This window comes from Aotus nancymaae, unplaced genomic scaffold (genome assembly GCF_030222135.1).
Source record: "Aotus nancymaae isolate 86718 unplaced genomic scaffold, 86718_ANA_hifiasm-v0.15.2.pri h1tg000059l, whole genome shotgun sequence".
NCBI lineage: Eukaryota > Metazoa > Chordata > Mammalia > Primates > Aotidae > Aotus > Aotus nancymaae.
This window is the reverse complement of record NW_026988473.1, coordinates 75664729-75684300: the sequence shown is the minus strand read 5'-3', so window position 1 is coordinate 75684300 and position 19572 is coordinate 75664729. Positions and strand designations below refer to the sequence as shown.

The window sequence follows — 19572 nt, the reverse complement described above, 5'->3', positions numbered from 1 at the left end:
TCTGAGTGAAAGAACTCTGGGACAGTTATCAGCCAGCTCACAGGGGCCCTTTTAATGTGCTTCCTGGATGCTGGTATGTTGTTACTGGTGAATTCCCAAAGAGATTTTATGAAAAAGAGTGAGCCCAAGAAACAATGCAATTCTCTCAACAGCCAACTGCTCTGAAAAAGCAATGAGATCTCGGCTCACTGCAACCTCCACCTCCCGGGTTCAAGTGATTCTCCTGCCTCAGCCTCCCGAGTAGCTGGGACTACATGTGTACACCACCATGCCCAGCTAATTTTTGTATTTTTAGTAGAGACAGGGTTTCACCATGTTGGCCAGGATGGTCTCGATCTCTTGACCTTGTGATCTGCCACCTCAGCCTCCCAAGAACTTGCAGATTTCTTACTCTTCAAAGGCTGCTTTAGATACAGAATTTCCAGGGCACTTCCCCAAGCAGCACAGAGACACCAAAGAGTCAGATCCATTCACATACAAACTTGGTCTATGTCCAAGTTTGCACCATTTGTCTGTTGGTTCAGTAATACACAAGAGAAGTGGCAACCTAAAACCTGGTCTGGTTGTCTTTGGCATCAACGTTATAATCAGGACTAGACTCTGTGGCCTGGCCCAGCCCAATCACTTCTTCTAATCACATTAAATACTTCTTTCGGAAAAATGTGCATTTACCAATATTTCTGGTAGATGCAGATTTAACCATGAAGCTGTTAAAACCAACACTTCCAAGCCCCAAGGAGGATCCTAGCAATGATTCACATGGTCCTACATTTTTATAAATTTTGCAAAATATATTTTAAATATATCAATTCAAAATTTCTATTCTCTTTCCCCTTGATCACATTTTACATCACATCACGTGAAGTGGTTGCAGCCAGTATAGGGATCTGTCTAAAAGAGAATTGAGAAAAGAATACATTTAGCTTGCATTTAGTGAGATTTTTTTTATATGACTCATCTTCAATTCCATATATATATATGTGCGCGCACGCGCGCGCGCACACACACACACACACACACACACAGTTGTTAGCCATTTCAGTGTAGAAATGGCTTCCAAAAACACTCTCACTATCCATTGCACTGAGATACCCAGGATTTTAGCATGGAGGCGAAAAACCAAAACTTGTATCACCCATATGAATATAATCTGAGGTGAGTGGCAGTAGAATTATGGCAGTGATGGAGGAGAAATTAGGCTAAAGTGAACAGAGCCGGAGCTACTCCGAGGAAAATTATCAAATGATTAGACGTGTAAACTTGTCGTTAGATGTGGTTCTTGCCTACAGAGTCAAAACGAAAGTTCTATCCTGGATGATGTAGCAAACAAGTTAAAAATGCACTGTAAGTTTTTCCTTTTGTTCACAAAACTCATGGAAACAGAAAGCAGTAGGGTTTTTTTGTTTATGGAGCACAGTCTTGTAGCAGTATTACTAATATCAAGAATATCTACAACAATTTATATGAGAAAGAAACTTGATAGAGGTTTTTCCAAATTTGACACAATGTTAAAAACTGACATATCACTAAATAACAAGTTGTGACTTGGGAGAAATATTTCTAAATTCTCAATAACAAAAGCAAATTTCAGTCAACTACACTGGAAAAAAATTAAATAATCTTTCTTATTTTCTATGGCAATGATTACAAAATCGTTATCCTAGGGAGAGGCAATCAGACCAAATTTCAACCCAAAAAGGTAGGAAAGAAAGCATTAGAGAGGTGTGTCAGGCATTTAATAACAAAAAAAAAAATACTATTTTAGTCTTCTGAGTTTTGTGATATCTGTCATATTTGTTGACTTTCAAATTTTTAAGTTGCTGTGATATTTTTCCTTGTTCTAAACAAATGCAGTTTTGTTCTTACAACTTATTATTTTTCTCAAAGCAGGCATTCGAAATAGTATGAGCTTCAAGGCCCAGAAAACTGGGATTCATTCCTAAGATTAGGCATTCCTTGGCAATTAAGCCTTGCTTATATAGCATTATCAACTCACTTCAATCCTCTAGTTATCCTTCATACTGTCGTGTCTTCAGGTGGAATTTGCAGAACTCATCCCACAATGCCACAGGATGAGCCTAAGGCCACGGTGAATATGATAAATGATCAGTAGAGGACACTCATTTACGTTGTATCACATGGTGTGCAATTACATGGCATTACGTGCTTTTCTGTCTCTACTACCAGCTTTTTTTTTTTTTTTTTTGAGACAAGGTATCACTCTGTCACCCAAGTGGCGTGATCACAGCTCACTGCTGCCTCAATTTCCCAGGCTTAAGTGACCTCCCATGTTAGCCCTCCCCTGCCCCTCTAGCTGGGACTACAGGTGAGTGTGCCACCAAGCCCAGCTTATTTATTTATTTAGAGGGTCTCAGTATACTGCCCAGTTGCTCTTGAATGCCTAGGCTCAAGCAACCTTCCTGCTTTGGCCTCCCAAAGTGCTGGGATTACAGGTGTGAGCCACCATGCCCAGCCTTTACTACCAGTTCTTGATTTAATCATCTCTATGAGTTGGCACCACATCCCCAGCGAGCCACTAGGGCTGCCTACAAGCTGGTGCTGATCCACCACAGAGAGAGCACATGCAACCTGGGGAACCGCTTCAGTGGTTGGTACAATGCCAACCTGAGCCCAATGGGCCACGAGGAGGCAAAGCACCACAGGCAGGCACTGGGAGATGCTGGCTATGAATGTGACCTCTGCTTTACCTCACTGTAGAATAGAGTGATCTGGACCCTCTGGGCAGCGCTGGAGGCCATTGATCAGATGTGGCTGCCAGTAATGAGGACCTGACACTATAATGAGCACACTACGTGTGTCTGACCAGACTCAATAAAGCAGAAACTGCTGCAAAGCATGGTGAGGCCCAGGTAAAGATCTGCAGGTGTTCCTATGACGTCCCACCACCATCCTATAAAGCCCAATCATCCTTTCTACGGCAACATCAATAAGGATCACAGGTATGCAGACTTCACTGAAGATCAGCTGCCCTCCTGTGAGAGCTGAAGGACACTATCGCCAAAGCGCTGCTCCTTTGGAATGAAGAAATAGCTCCCTAGATCAAAGAGGGGAAATGGGTAGTAACTGCAGTCCATGCCAACAGCCTTCCAGCCACTGTCAAGCATCTGGAAGGTATCTGAAGAGGCTATCATGGAGCTGAAGCTGTCGACTGCTATTCCCATTGTCTATGAATTGGACAATGACTTGGAGCCCATCAGGCACACGCAGTTCCTGGGGGAGGGAGAGACTGTGTGTAAAGCCATGGAGGCTGTGGCTGCCCAGGGATAGGTCAAGAAGTGAAGGCCGGCGGACAGGCTACTGTCCCCAGGAGCACCCTCTCTGCCTGTCACGTCCCTCTGCACCTCCCTCCTGCACATGTCACACTCACCACATCTGTAGGCATCTTAAGTTATAGCTGCAGACAGGGACTGGTAGCTCCCATTTCCATTTTGGCCATTTTGCCTCCTGCACCCACTCCCTTTACAACCTAGTCAGAATAACACTTCTAGAGCACGGGTTCTCAGTCCAAGCTGAGGAAAAGCTCTTCTTGTCCAAGAGAGTTGAAAGGTAGTAACTCTGGTTTTTGCCAGTGCTTTGTTTCCTAAGGATCTGTGAGGAGGACCCATGGTAAGCCATGAGCAATGGGGAGAAGCAAGAGAGCCTATTTGTCCCTGGAGCCAGTCCTGTGGTCTTCTGAGTCAGACCATTGCCTGGGGGCTCTAGTAATTTCTGTGGAAGATGAATGCAACCTGCATGGTGACGTGACCAACAACGTTTCCTCCCTGACCCCAGAGAAGCTGGTTCTAGAAGGTTAGGATCGATCCTGACTTGAGTGTATGTGTTACATTTACTATTATAAAAGTATAGTGTATTTAAAAGTATAGCACATATAAATAATCCAAAACAACAACCCTTCTGGGGTTTCTCATGGCAGCTGAAATAGTCCCACATGTGGTCATCAGAGAAAAAGCCACTCCTCAGACCAATATGGGATAAGCTCCTTGACCTCTGAGGGGTGGGAGTGCCTCCTGCTGTGTTTTAGAATCCCTCCCCAATCTAGTCTCACGGCAGTGAAACGCCTCTTGGTCCTGTCCAAGCGTGTCTTTCACTAACTGATTTCTGAATCGTGTTCTGGTTGCGTGGCCCTGCCACAGGGGCCCAGTGTTCACTGGAGCACAGCTGTACTAAATTCTTTTTCCAGATCAATATAATAAAGGAGTGATGTGCAATAAAATAAATCATCTATACATCATCTTCAGTGCAAAGCACTATACCAACAGAGAACATGCACATGATAAATGTGGAAACGAGACAAGTAAGAAGTAGAACTCGAGAAAGAGGAAGAAGGAAGGAGGAAAGGAAGAGAGGCAGGCTTGTGAGGAAGCAAATGGAAGAAACAAATTATAAAAATCATTTGCACTCTATTTTACACACCTTGAAGGTGACTACATTGACTCGTTTTTTTACCATTTGCCATATCTTTTAGGGTATGTGTACCTCAAACTTTTATCTTAATTTTGTTTGTTTGTTTGTTTTTGACATAGGGTCTCACTCTGTCACCCAAACTGGAGTGCAGTGGTGCAAACATGGCTCACTGAACCCTCAACCTTCCAGGAACAAGTGATCCTCCCACCTCAGCCTCCTATGTAGCTGGGACCACAGGTGCACGCCACCATGCCCAGCTGATTTTTTAATTTTTATTACTTATTTATTTATGTATTTATTTTGTGGAGACAGGATCTCACTTTGTTCCCCAGGCTGGTCATGAATTCCTGGGCTCAAACGATCCTCCTGCCTTGGCCTCCCAAAAAGCTGGGATTAGAGGCATAAGCCACCATGCGTGGCCTTTTATTTTAATTCTTTCAACTTTTATTCACTTTTAGTTCAAGACTTTTCATATTCAATCTGTTATTTTACTCAGTATTATTCTCACCAGCATACTGTTCTTTAAAACCAACTAGAATATTAACTATGTTATGCAAATGAAAATCTGTGAATTTAATCACAAAGAGTGGCCCAGAAGAGCCACTAAATCCTACAACATCCAATGGGAAAATTTGGAGAGTCCTATTATATTCAATAACTTGTATACCAATGCCCAGAATTTAATATAAATTGAACTGAATCCTACATACAACTCTTTGTAGATTCTGTCAATAAGACATGCTTTCATAAAAACTGGCAAGCGAAAAACAGACTACAGCCCGTTTTAATTTTCATTTCATTTTCTTTTCAATGAAACACTGAATATAGTGGCATCACATAAATATTTATCAAACTCTATAATTCTTCCAACTGTAATGATAAATAAAAGTATCTTTTGAACATGCATACAAAACACTAGCAGAAAACCATTTTTAGAAGACTGAAATGAGATGCAAGCTATCTGAAGTCATGAAGGGCAGTAAATTTATCCTGCTACCTTCTGGAGAGCCACAGATATATAGAGCAATCATCTGGTAGCTTTGGTAATCTCTGCTTACTAGGATCTTGGAATTTCACTGCTTGATAATTGAAGAAATAAAAACAATGCAGCATCTCTTGGAATGGGGGAAATAAGGACCCTGACCTGGTGGGCCAGTAAGCAACTGAAAATGTCTATTATTAAATATAAAAGGAAGACTGCTCACAGAGAAAAGACCACACAAGTTTCCAGGTTGTAGGTTTCCCAACCTATTTGGATTACCTCTTTATGACTGTCATTATTTTTTTCATTTACTAGTTACACAAGGACAATAGCAGCTCAAGCCTGACACACAATGCCGACATAATTACAGATTTGAACCAACAGTCCTCTATTAAAACCTAAATTGCCGTCAGCCAACAGTTAAGAAAAGGTCAAGAAGAAGGTACCTGCTGAAAAGTAATAAAAACATGTTGTTCATTATTTTCCAGAAGCTTCTAATCGTTTCTCCCACCTGGCTTACATGACAACTACTGAGTTCAGTGGAATGTTGTAGGACTCCTCAGGGAAACATTATTTTTTCTCTCTCTCTCAAGTAATTATGGTCAAAAAGTCTAGAGCCAAGAAAAGTTTCTGCTGTCACTTGATCATAACTTCATTCCTCTCCTTGCTTGCTCTGGTCTCAAGGGGAAAATTTAAGGGCAAGCCTGGGCCAAAATGCAATAAGCCTCTTGTGATTTAGACGGCCGGGAGTAAAAATATCATCTCAAAAAAAGAATGAGGACGGGGACACCATTTAGTCTGGATTTGTCATGAGTTACACCAAAGCCACCAAATAACATCAGTCTTACTCCTTAACTCGTCAAAGAGGAGTTACCAAGCAAGTTTGGGGAAAAGAAGTTGGAAAGATTAACAACGAGCCATAAGACAAAATATGATTTCTGGTGCTTCTGAATATGACACAAAAGGAGTTTGTATTACATTATGCAAGAGATGCCACTGTAAGAATTAATCACCTTTTTAAATATCTGGGCTGAAGCTAATGGTTTCTTCAAGAGCAAAGAGCTCCTCATTTTTTTCAAACAATACAGCTCTTCCATTTCTTGGTTTTCACTCACCCACTCTTGACTATGATGATTAGAGACTTTGGCCGAAGAGTATCAGACTCAGCACTGGCAGCTGGTGAACAGTTCTTCAATTGAAATAAATAAATAAAAGCTATTCAATTGTTTGCCTTTATTCTTTCCTTGACCACCAGCTGAAATAAACCCTTCTCCTCGTGGAAGATCAAAGTACAGCATCACAATGTTTGAGAGCTTGAAAGATCCTGCTATCCTACCATCCGGCCAAACCCCTTTTTTCTATGTCTGGTGGCACAGGGGCTTTAGCAAAACTAAAGTTGTCCTTTCATGGTAGAAAAGATGTGGAGAGCGTAAGTTAGATGGGAAGATGCGGCCCTCTGGTTTCACTTTCTCACCGTGTAAAATGAAAGCACTGGATATTATCTCTCTGCTGTTGGTACTGAAATGTACCAACACATCAAAGCAGTATTACAGAAACTGTAGTAGGAACTGCTAGAAAATCGCAGTATTCAAAATATTTTAAAACTTGAAATTTGTTTTAGACATATTTAAATAAGAAAAATATTTTATCAGTCAAGGTCCTGGCAGAAAACAGATGGCATACTCAAACTGGGTAATGAGGAACATTTAATAAATTGACTATTTACAAAGGAGTGGACAGAGTTTAAAGAAGTAAAACAAAAAAAAACAAAAATAGTGCGGTAATCTAGGGCTAGTTACAGCAAGGAAGGGTTACCACCCATCCGTGGAGGAATGCATCCAGCCCACAGTAACCAGTGTAGAAAGAGTCAAAGGGATGAATACCCTGACCAAAAGATGTCACACAGCAGAAGAGTCCACTGGCCAAGGAGCCTCTGGGCACAGAGCAGAAAGAAGGGTGAGAGTGGATTTGGAGAGGCAAATGGAAGAGAGCTAGCCCAACTCTGAATATAATTGTAAAGTTATACTTATTTATTGTTGGAATAATCTGTTCACAATATACAGTAATTAGCTTGGCAGTAATTAATGTGTGTGAAATGCCTCTTTGGTTTGTCTATTTGAATTCAGAGTGTACATTAGGTCTCCTAAGCCTCTGCTAGTTCTATGAAAACATTTGAAATAAACAGCACTGTGAGCTCAGATATTGCTGCAGAAATGCTTTCAGGAGCCTCAATACAAACAAAGGTAAATGTAAATGCATAGGCACTGGGCCTGTGAGTCTTCCCTTATAACTCCAGATACACAAAAATGAAAAAGTAACTGTCCGTACCTCCTGGGATGAGTGAATGAGACCAACTGTTTAAAGCAGTTTGCATAGAACTTGGCACACAAACAGATGGTGCTCAGCAGATGTTAACCACGGCTGCCACTGTCATCAGCCTCGTCTCTCGCATCTGCATTCTGATCGCTCAGACACCTATGTCTTACACCTGTGCCTCTCTGCGTCCCTAGTGCCTGACCCAGTGCCTTACACATAGGTAGTGCTCAATTAACATCAACTTATGAAGACAACTGTGAGAGGTGTCATATGCTATGTCATGCTATTCTATTGTTCAGTAATTATTCACACCTTTTTCCTTCTCCCCTGTTGGAGGAGTGTCATAGTCGGTTTAAGTTGCTATGAAAAAATACCTTGCAACCTTACACTGGGTAATTTGTAAGCAACAGAAATATATTGCTTACGGTTTTGGAAGTGGGAACCTCCAGGATGTCAGGAGTGTTTGGGGAGGGCTTGCTCCTCACAGATGGCGCCTGCTAGGTGTCCTCGGATGGCAGAAGAGCAGGGGAGCTAGCTGGAGCCTCTATTACCAGGACATGAATCCCATTCGTGAGGTTGGAGTCTTCGTGATTCAATCCCTTCCCAAAAGCCCCACCTCTTAAAACTATGCATTAGTTATTAGGTTCTAACAAGAACTATGTGGGGACACAAACATTTAGGAAGTAACAAGGAATATTATTTTTCCACCCCACAGTGCTGAGGTTGGTCCCATGACCGGCTTTGGCTGATGGAACATGAGTCAGTTTTGAATAGAGGCTTTAAGAGGCACTGCAAGTTTGCACCAGCCCTTTTGAGCTCCTGTCTTTCACATTGAGAATATCACATCCCAGATAGTGATATTCAGCCTGGGTCCTGGAATGCAAAGGCATGTGGGCCAGATCCTAAGTCAATCCAGTTCACCTCAGTGCTGTTTCAAATGTTCCCTCAGAGTCTGGGCCGAGAAAAAAATGTTTCCATAAGCCAGTGAAATTTCACAATTGCTTGTTATATAGCAATAACCCAGAAAAATCTGACAAATTCATATGAGTAACAAGGTTACGATGGGATGCTGGAGGAGAAAAGAGGGAAAATAACAAGAGATTTTGAGTCCGTTACACTAGAGTTCAAATCTACCAGCTCTGAAAACTACCAGAGGTGTGACCCTGTCTGGGCAAGCCTCAGGGATCCCTACCTTGTTGCATTACTGTGACAAATAGAAACAGTACCTAAAATGTACCTTGCACAGTGTCTGGCACATAATAGATACTTGATAAACATGTGAAATAACCCAATTAGTAATAATGGACGGCAAAATATCTTCCCAATTATCCATGATTAAAGTGCCAACTGGAAATTGTTCATCTCAATTAAATATTTCTTTAATCAACCTCAGATAAATAGAAAGGGTGAAACATTGCTGAAGTTTGTAGCTTACAAAAAAGTTTATAGAAAATTACATTTTTAAATATACACTGTGTTCTTTCTAAAACAGTGTAAAACCTCTGAGTAGTCAAGAATATGAATCCCTGTTGTATCAAAGAATAAGAATGCATTCTTTGTGAAGAAAGAAATGACTAAATTGCATCTTCCAGACTAGTGATTTAAATTGTGATCAAATCCACTATAGCTGGGGAGGCCCCCAGTTAATCCATTTACTGTGAACATTATTAAACATATATTAAATGCCTGTGCATAAGGTATGGTTTGGTTCGCAGATCTCCAAGAAAGTCAAGAATGTAAAACTACTAAATGTATCAACTAATCCCAGCATACGCAGTTTCACAAAATGTTAAGCACTGCAATTACTGAAGCACAGGAACAGATGTTTGGTCCATTGGGAAGGCATTCAAAAAAATATCACCATGAATAAATAATAAAAGATTTGGACTGTAAAATTCAACTAGTAAAGAAATTTATCTAAGACATGAGCTCAAGTCTCTGCCTTTCAGAAAACTAAGAAAAAATATTTTACATAAAAGATATAATCTGGTACTCACTGTCTGAGAAGCTAAAGTAAATTTAGGGTAGTGTTTGCCAACCACATGAGGAAGGAATGATCGAAACACTTAAATGAAGATTCCTGGGCTCCCACCCAGAACAAACAGCACGAAGGTGATGACTTCTCTTATTGGACACAGAATTGCCAAACTTCTCTTTAGCCCTCGCATCCCCTGGAAACAAGTCTAGGCAGTCATTTCTCATCAGCTCTATGGGCTTAGATTCTAAAATCTACAAGTGGTGAGAGGAGAGGAAGGAAGATGGTTAAGATTATATACACAGCCGGGCACGGTGGTTCATGCCTGTAATCTCAGCACTTTAGGAGGCCGAGGCGGGAGGATCACGAGGTCAAGAGATCGAGACCATCCTGACCAACATGGTGAAACCCCGTCTCTACTAAAAATACAAAAATTAGCTGGGCATGGTGGCGCGTGCCTGTAATCCCAGCTACTCAGGAGGCTGAGGCAGGAGAATTGCTTGAACCCAGGAGGCAGAGGTTGCAGTGAGCCGAGATCGTGCCACTGCACTCCAACCTGGTACCTAGCGACAGAACGAGACTCTGTCTAAAAAAAAAAAAAAAAGATTATATAGACACTCTCATCTTCATAAAAAATTTCAACAAGCCCAAACCTTTTTTCCTACAATATAGAAAAAAACCCAGTTGTGTTTTCTAAGGGATGGAAAGAGAACAAAATAATAAAAGAGGAAAGATATTGCTACTATAATTTTAAAACTATGAAAAAATAATGAGAAATATGTAATGAAAGGAAAGGGCACGGGATTAGGATGAGGAGATGTGGGTTCAAGATGCAGCTTATATCTCTAAAGCGTATATGACCTTATAAACTCACTTAGCTACTCTTTAACTCAAAGGAATTCATGTTTATAGGAAAGAGATTTTTAAGTCACGAAGAAATATCAAAATGTAAGTGGCATTAGTATCGCTGATGACAAAAGTTTTATTTTTATTTGTAGTTATTATTTATTTAAGATAGGGTCTCACCCTGTCACTCAGGCTGGAGTGCAGTGGTGTGATCCCTGCCTACTGACGTCTCGACCTCCTGGGCTCAAGTGATCTTCCTGCCTCAGCTTCCTGAGTCACTGGGACTACAAGTGTGCACCATCACACCCAGCTCATTTTTTGTAGAAGTGGACTTCCACCATGTTGCCCAGGCTAGTCTGGGACCCCTGAGCTCAAGAGATCCATATGCCTTGGTCTCCCAAAGTGCTAGAAATACAGGCATGGGCCACCATGACTGGCCAATAAAAGTTTTTTTAAATATATAATCCAGAATACGATGAAGCAAATGCAAATACACAGATTTTACAAACAACACCCAAAGTAGAAACATTGTAGCAAATTACCTGTGGGAAAATCTAGGCCACTAACACCAAATTGTTCCTGCTTTTCACTGTATCAAGTAAACCAAAATGCAAATTCCTGACCAAAAAAAAGAAAAAAAACTCGGTGTGGCTTGATGCAGTCATCTATATAGCAGTGGTGAATGATTCAGCTTGAGCTTTTCCTATGACCTACCTACCCACATTTACCTGAGTCTCAAAGCTAAGTTCGTCACTGAAGAGCCATACAGACAATGGGACTATAAAGAAAACAGGAAGATTAATCAATGACCAGTACCATTAGTCAATAAACCCAGAGTTGCAAGGATTTTGAAATCTGTTTAATACTTCATTGCCTTACAGATTTTAGCTCAACACCAAAATTAAGTGTAGTTGGAAACATGCAAGGAAACCCCTTTCACTTGAGATGGGTGAAAGGAAGGTATATTGCGGTTGCACAAAGCTAGGTTTGAAAGTAGGCTCCACGTGGCCAGGTGCGGTGGCTCACGCTGATAATCCCAGCACTTTGGGAGGCTGAGGCGGGCAGATCAGGAGGTCAGGAGCTCGAGACCAGCATGACCAACGTGGTGAAACCCCGCCTCAACTAAAAATACAAAAATTAGCCAGGCATGGTGGTGGGTGCCTGTAATCCAAGCTACTCAGGAAGCTGAGGCAGGAGAATCACTTGAATCTGGGAGGTAGAGGTTGCAGTGAGCCAACATCGCACCACTGCACTCCAGCCTGATAACAGAGCAAGACTCCGTCTCAAAAAAAAAAAAAAAAAAAAAACGAAAGAAAGAAAGTAGGCTCCACATTCCCACATTCTACGTCTTCTGTGAACTTCAATTCATGAGTTGGTAATTATCAGATTATCAGTCCAACCTCATGGTACTGTTGGAAGAATTAAATAAGGCCTATCTATAAAACCCCCTGTGTACAGTGTCTGGCACACTGTAAGTACCCAATGAACTCATTATTATGAGTAGCAAAGTATTAGTACAGAATAGGCACTCAGTAAAGGCTAGTTCCCCTCCTTTATCATTTTGTACTTAAAAGGCAGAAATATATTCCAATCAAATTACAAGGGGTACATAATAACATACAGCATGTGGCAAAGTCAGGGGTGAAATTTCCTAACATTGACTTTTTCCATCTACTATAGCTATGGAGATCAATTTTACAATTTTCACTGACCATAATTAGAGCCTACATATACAAAGTTATCATTTCAACTTGGGATGGTACATATAGCTTTCTTGCTACCTAATATTTAATATAGTTTCTTAAATCATTTTTCTGGTATTATGGATAAACAGTTAGTATGTCTCTAGTGACACCTTCCTACCACCTGTTCAAATCATCATCATCATCAATGGGACTGTTATGAACTGAATACATGTGTCCCCTACAAATGCAAACTCTGAAGCTATAACCCTCTATGGGATGTTATATAGAGGTGGGCCTTTGGGAGGAAGTTAGGTTTAGATGAACTCTTAAGGGTACAGCTTTAATGATGGCATTAGTGCCCTTATGAGAAGAAAAAGAGCAAAGCCTGATCTCTCTGCCATGTGGGGACACAGCAAGAAATGGGTAGTCGGCAAGCCCAGTCATCTTGACTGTGCTGGTGCCCTGATCTGGGACTTCCAGCCGCCCAGACTATAAGAGGTAGCTGTCTGTTGTTTAAACCACCCAGTCTGTGACATTTTGCTCTGACAGCTTAGCAGACTACAGGAGCAAAAGCACTCTACGAGTATTGTTTGAAAGTATCTAATGTATACGAATGTGCTCTGAAAATGGTAAGGTGATAATATTACCGTTTAAACAAGACTAGAGAAGACACAGCCCCTCACTTGAGATGTCTACAATCTAAAATCTAGGAAAATGTACAGTGCTAATAAAGGAACAGAAACACACACATACACAGACATACACACGTGTCCAGGCACATGAACATTTTGAAGACAAATAGCAACAATAACAAGTATTTTTTTAAAAACCCCAATCTTTATCTATAATAAAAAAGTAGGTCAGAAGCAATGAAAATATTGAAACAATTTTGCCCCATATTTTAAAATGTTATGTAAAAAAAAATCTCGTCTTACAAATAACATCTTAAAATCAATTTTTTATAAATAAAATTCATAGCAAGACTCATTTATTCCATTAGGAAAACATTTGTTGAAGCACACCTCGTTATATTAATGGAGCATACAGAGTGCAAATGCCCATTGTTCAAGGACCAGATGAAACCATGAAAGATAAAAGACCAAGCAACTCATACAATACCACTTCTGCAAAGCCTTACTGTAAAGGGAAAGATTCCTATATAAGATCCATTTGAAAATCCATTTCACACTCCTAACTTAAAGCCAAATCAAATGTAATTTACTTTTATCAGACTCCTTCATTTAGAGAGGGTCAGGAGTACAATCAACAGAAGTGACAATTACTTAGGCTTGTGAAAAGATGACCTGGTAGCAGTAGTGCTGAGCAAGAAAACAAAACAAACAAACTGGGACTCCCACTGGAAACCACGGCTGTTAGTGTATAAACAGAACTTCTAACCAGAACATTCTAAGGAAAAGCATCTACGTGCGTCATCTCTGCACCAAATGCAACCTCATTTGTCATTCTATTTTAGCGACCTAACATCCCTTTACTCTTCCAACGCTGGCCATTTAAAAGAGGTGAAGCAACACTCTTGGCACAAAATACTACACTTACCACTCTCATCATCTATACTGAATCTTCCAAGACCACTGCCATCCCTGATGGAGTACTGGATCTCTCCATCCCTTCCAGAGTCTTCATCTCGAGCAGTCACCTGCAGGACGCTTGTCCCAATGCGTGAGTTTTCTTTTACAGATCCAATGACAGCAAAGTCTGGGAAATAGGGAGTGTGGAGGTTTTCATTGACATCCACCACCTCCACCTCAACAAAGGAAACAGACGACAGAGAGACAGGCCGCCCTTTGTCTTTGGCCCGCACGGTAAGGTTATAGAACTGCTGCTTCTCATAATCCAGCTCTTTGCTCAAGCGGATGGCGCCACTTGCTTTATCTATTTCAAATCTCCCATTGTAGTCATTGACCAAAGAATAGCGCACTTGACCCCCCAATCCAAGATCTGGATCGTGGGTCTCAAGCCAAGCAATGACCGTGCCAACAGGGAGATCTTCAAGAACCTTCACACTATAGCTACTGGGAATGAAAGCTGGGGAGCAGTCATTGACGTCATCTAAGAAAACCTTAAGAGTGACAACTGAAAACAGCTGCTGACCACTTTCTGCCTTGTCCCTGGCTTCTATTTTCAAAGAATAATTGGCTTTGGATTCCCGGTCCAACTGGTCGGCTACATAAACGATTCCAGTTGAGCTATTGATGGCAAACTGCTGTGTATCTGTCAAGACTGAGTAAGTCACTTCACCATTAGAACCTAAGTCTTTGTCTCTGGCTTCCACTTGAATGATTTCAGTACCAATGCTTGAACTTTCAAGAATGTTAACTGAGTAACTGTCTTGAATAAAAACTGGGCTATTGTCATTAGCATCCTCCACATTGATGGTCAGCAGTCTCCATGATGATTTCTGCGGGTTACCTAAGTCATAGATGGTGATATTAAGGAGATAGAGGTCTGTGTGTTCTCGATCCATAGGCATAAGGACTTTAAGCTGCCCAGTCTCCATATCAATATTAAAGCAACTATCTGTATTTCCATCAGATATTGTAAATAGCACTTTTCCATTGAAGCCAGAGTCGGCATCATAGGCTTTAATCTTCAGAATGTTAGCACCTACTGGCAGATCCTCCTTTACGGCCACATCAGAAGGAAAAGACTTGTCAAAATGTGGTCCCTGCCTATTAATTGAATAAAAGTCAAGAAATCCATCTTCCAGATTCAGTTTCCCATTTGCTTTTGCCTTAATGAGCAGTTTCTCTGCCAGCTTTTGAGCCACACGAGTTTCTCTGCAACTGAAGCTCTTTGAAGACACCTTCCCATGTAGGACTGAAATGTTAATAGACATGGGATCTGCAAGATTCTCTCCATCAGTTGCTGTAATTCTGAGGGCAAAATTGCCATTTTTAATGCCAGAATTCATCAGTGATTTTTTAAGCTGTAAAACACCAGAGTCTGGGTTTAAATAAAAGAAGCCAAGTTCATTTCCAGAAATGATTTTGTACTTCACAAGTTCAAGTTCATCAATATCGATTGCCGAGACTGCTGTGATGTGACCACCGACTGGAAAGTCATATGAAATAACTCCCTGGCAAGCCACTTTTTCAAAGAGAGGGCTGTTGTCGTTGACATTTCCTATTCGAATAGTCACATTGACCTCGCTTTCATGGCGGTACGGTGAACCCCAGTCAGAGGCTCTCACAACGAATCTGTAAATTTCTGGGGAGGATTCAAAGTCTAATTCTTCAGTTGTGCTAATAACACCTGTAAACTGGTTAATGGCAAATGGCAACAAATTCAGGCTGGCGATACTGTAGGTGATGTACCCGTTTTCTCCTTTATCCTTATCAGAAGCTGAAACCGTTAGAACGCTGGTTCCCACTGGAACACTTTCATTCACAAAAGTATCGTACAGCGGTTGCTGAAATTCCGGGGTGTGGTCGTTCGCATCTTCTATGCTGATGGTGACTTGTGCTTTTAACTCTCCTTCTTTATTTGTCACCTCCAGTTTATAAACCTCCTTCTTAACAGTATTCAGTGGCTGTGCTGTAACAATCAAACCTGACCGAGGATTAATTTTAAAGTACACTGCATCCTCACCAGGAGATAATTTGTATTCCGCGTCTATCGGTTCAGGACTTAATTTTACTATAGCAACCACGACACCAGGAGGGGAAAATTCACTTATGCTCACATCGTACACTTCTCTTTCAAATCTAACCGGGACAGTGTCTCTTGTGGGGTTGCCAATGTGGACCGTCTTTAATGCTGAAAATTTTTGAGGCGATCCCTTGTCTTTTGCTTGAAGAGTGAGGTTGTAGCCATAGGGAAAGCTCTCCCAGTCAATCTGCTTCCTCTCCTTAATCTTGTACTCATTCAACCACTTTCCTTCCTTAGCCAGGAAGAACTGATCTAAAGGATCCCCAGCCACGATGGAAACAGATTCGATCTCTCCATTGGCCCCATCATCTAGGTCATCAACTGTCACCACGGCATATGTCGGCTCTCTGTCCAATGAGAAAGGAACGTGAGTGACTACATGGATCGTTGGTGCATGTTCATTTATGCGTTCAATGTGAACATAAAGCTTTGCGGTGCTGCTGACTCCATTGTTTCCATATAGTTTCATTCCCCGGTCCACAGCCAAAATTTCCAGATCATACCTATTCTTTTCATCATAATTTAATCGGCCACTTAAGGAGATGACACCGCTCGTGGGGTGAACTGAAAAGAGATCAACTTTATTTTTAAAGTAGTAGTAGAATTCTCCATTGGAACCAATATCGGCGTCTGTTGCGGTCACCTGGGCGACACTAGTCCTTAGAGGTGTGCTTTCTGCTATGGTAACGGAGTATGTTGTGGGTGAAAACAGAGGTCTCAGATCATTCATATCTAAAACTTGTATATTCACTTTGGTCCATGCTTCCAAATCCTCTCCTCTGACCGAACCTTTTACTATCAATAAATAATTATCCTGGATTTCCCTATTCAGTATGGCAGAATTGCCACCTTTAGTTCTTATTCTGAGAAAACAGAAATCTGCAATGATGACTTCCTCTGCTTTGAAAAAGCCTTCCTCGTCTCCGGACACTATTCTGTACTTGATATCCCAGGACAGATCTATTAAGGTGATGCCCATTCTACTCTGGCTGTTGACATAGGTCCTTGCTGCTGAGTTCTCATACACGGTAGCATTATAAATGGAATGTGTGAAGTGGAAGCCCAGGGGTCCAGTCCCTGGCAGCCCCTGGGAGACAGTGGCCAACAGCTTGAAAAGCAGGAGGATGAGGCAAGAAGGAGGAGGCCGTGTGCCCACACAGTGTCCCATAATTACATCCATCACATCATACTTCCATCCTGGAGGGGAAGAGAGAGAGAAAAGATAAATTACCCTAGAAGAAGTGGGAGGAGTGGAAAATAACTATTAGGAAACCATGCTTTAAAAAACGTTATCATAAAATCTTTTTACTAAAATAGCAATATGAGAAAAAAATTAGAAACCTCGCCACTACTAGGTAATAAGGAACCCAAGATTACCAGAATTTAGCCCTATCTCGGAAGAGTATTTTCAAGGGACACTTCGTTTTAAATAACACTTTTATGCTGCTGACAGGTTGTTCACTGGCACAAGATTTCTTACATTCTGAAGGTCAGTGTGGAGTATGTATTGGAGGCCTTAAGTGCATTTACCTTTGACTTAGAACTGTCCTTGCAGTAATTATCTTATACAAATATTTAGACAAATATCTGTTATAGCCCAGTTTAAAGTAAAAAAAATAGAGATGCTAAATGCCTCTCAATAGACGACTCAATAATTCATGGTGTATTCATAAAATATTATGCAGTCATTAAAAATAGAGATATAAAAGATGTGCATTTTCAGATGTGAAAGATGTAACCCTAAGGAACAAAGGTCATCAAGCAGCGTATGCAAGCATGAGTCATCTTATATAAACATCTCTATGTGCAACTGAGTCTTTTTATTTAAAAAGGATTAACTGTGTTGTGGGATTTGGTGGCATATTTGCATTTTCTAATTTTTCTTCAATGAATATTGTTCATCAACAGTTATATAATCGCTTTTATAATTATGATCTTTTAAAAAACGCTTTAAGGTATTATCATCTTTTATTGTGCTTACTTTAAAGCTGATCAAGGTTGATGCATAATGCCATGCCATGAAAATGGACAAAGTGTCAAGTGACAAAGCAAGGACAATAATCCCTGGGAGGTTACACGACCGGAGTGATACCCAGAACTATTCAGAACAAGGGAGGGAAGAGTGATTTCTTACAAGAAAAACTTCGGAAATTACAAGAGATACTTCCAATTATTTTCCTTAATGACTATTAAATTTAGACAGTTTCCACAGTTTCATGGCTATATGGGTTAAAAGATAAAAACCTTTTCCTACTTTAGCCAGTAAAATCAATCAAGGAGAGGGGAGAAAGGAGGTATTCAACAAGAAAAAGTGAAGTCTATTTAGACCCAAAGGATCAGATTTTTAGAACCGCCAAATATGAGTTCTTCCATCAAGTCTTATACTCTGCAAACCCTTGACATTCTCCTTTTCTTCCTCTACAGGGAACGTGAAGATGAGAGGAGATAGGAAATGAATTTCTTTGCAGGCATGCAATGACGTACACACCGTATCAGTCATTTTTCCACTTTGTTATATTTAATCTTCATGACAATCCTAAGTAACAGGTACTCTTTTACCCAAAGACATACTAGAAAACTGTGGGTCAGAGAAGTTAATCTACTTAGTTGAGAGGATGGCCCAAGCAATGTCCCCCAGCCGGCAAGTAGCAAAGCAGGATCTCAGACCTAATCTTTCTCTAAAATCTATGTGTTTCCCCATCACACCCTCACTCTCTCAAAATTACCTGCAAGCAAGAATGAAATGATCAAGGCTCCTAGAAGTACATATTACCAAATTTAATTCTAATGAAGTAGTCAACATATATCATTGATTTTAACAAGCACAACCCATCCGCACCCCCAGCTTATCTTTTTGGTTACCTCCTCTCGGTTTTAACGTAGTTCTAATTATTGGCTGCAAGCTAAATAAAAAAAAAATCCCCTACAGGAGTTTAACATCTTAACATATTATAAAATTTTATTTATGGTTTATAAAACCCCTTCATATCCAAGGCTATCGAGGCATATATTATTATAACCTTGTTGTAAATGAGAATATAAAACCTCACTTTCCCAGTAGCAGATTCTAGATTAGACCTGAGGCTCTCTCCACACCCCACAAGGCTTTCCTATTTGTTTTCCAGTTTCACCTCACAAGAGACTCTCCTAAAGTGACACCTTGAGCATGCAAATGCTGGTTCTTCCTGGGGATGAGAGATACCTTGCTGCTATAATCTGCTGAGGTATGCAGGAGAAAACAAGGAGTTGCAGATAGAAAAAGTCAAGTTTAATATGGGGACTTTATAGGTATTAACAGACAGCAAAAATAAAAAGCAGGAAAAGGGAGTATATTTCTATAAAGGATGTTAATTTCACAGGCAGTTCCTCTGACTATCTGTTCTTTGCAGACACTGCGTGTGCTGAGTAAATGGAGCAGGCAGCGTGTGGACACCGGCTCAGGTAACTAGGGCAGGGACCAAGTCAGACGGCCGCTGGTGACCCTGCTAAGTTCCTAGAAAGATACCATTGGGCTGCTGGTCATTTCAAAGGAAACTTTATTGGGAAAATGATCCATCTGAGGTTTGCTGGATGCAGTAGGTTCAAATGTCCTACCTCACAGAGTGGCAAATCCCACAATATGATTGGGGTGTCTACTTTGTGGAGCACAGTCAGCTGAAATATGGGAGCAACAG

The 19572-nt window shown here is 40.9% G+C and overlaps 1 protein-coding gene and 1 pseudogene across 3 annotated transcripts in view; one reads left to right on the top strand and one right to left on the bottom strand.

Annotated features, from left to right (window-relative positions):
- Positions 1–17078, bottom strand: part of FAT3 (FAT atypical cadherin 3) — a 532147-nt gene extending 515069 nt beyond the window's left edge. For all 3 annotated transcript variants that reach the window (XM_064365390.1, XM_064365391.1, XM_064365392.1), the window contains exon 1: positions 13787–17078. In XM_064365390.1, the coding sequence (XP_064221460.1) occupies positions 13787–17078 (3292 nt within the window). The remainder of the gene's footprint in view (positions 1–13786) is intronic.
- Positions 2767–3288, top strand: LOC105711893 (phosphoglycerate mutase 1-like; annotated as a pseudogene).
- Positions 17079–19572: the final 2494 nt, after the last annotated feature.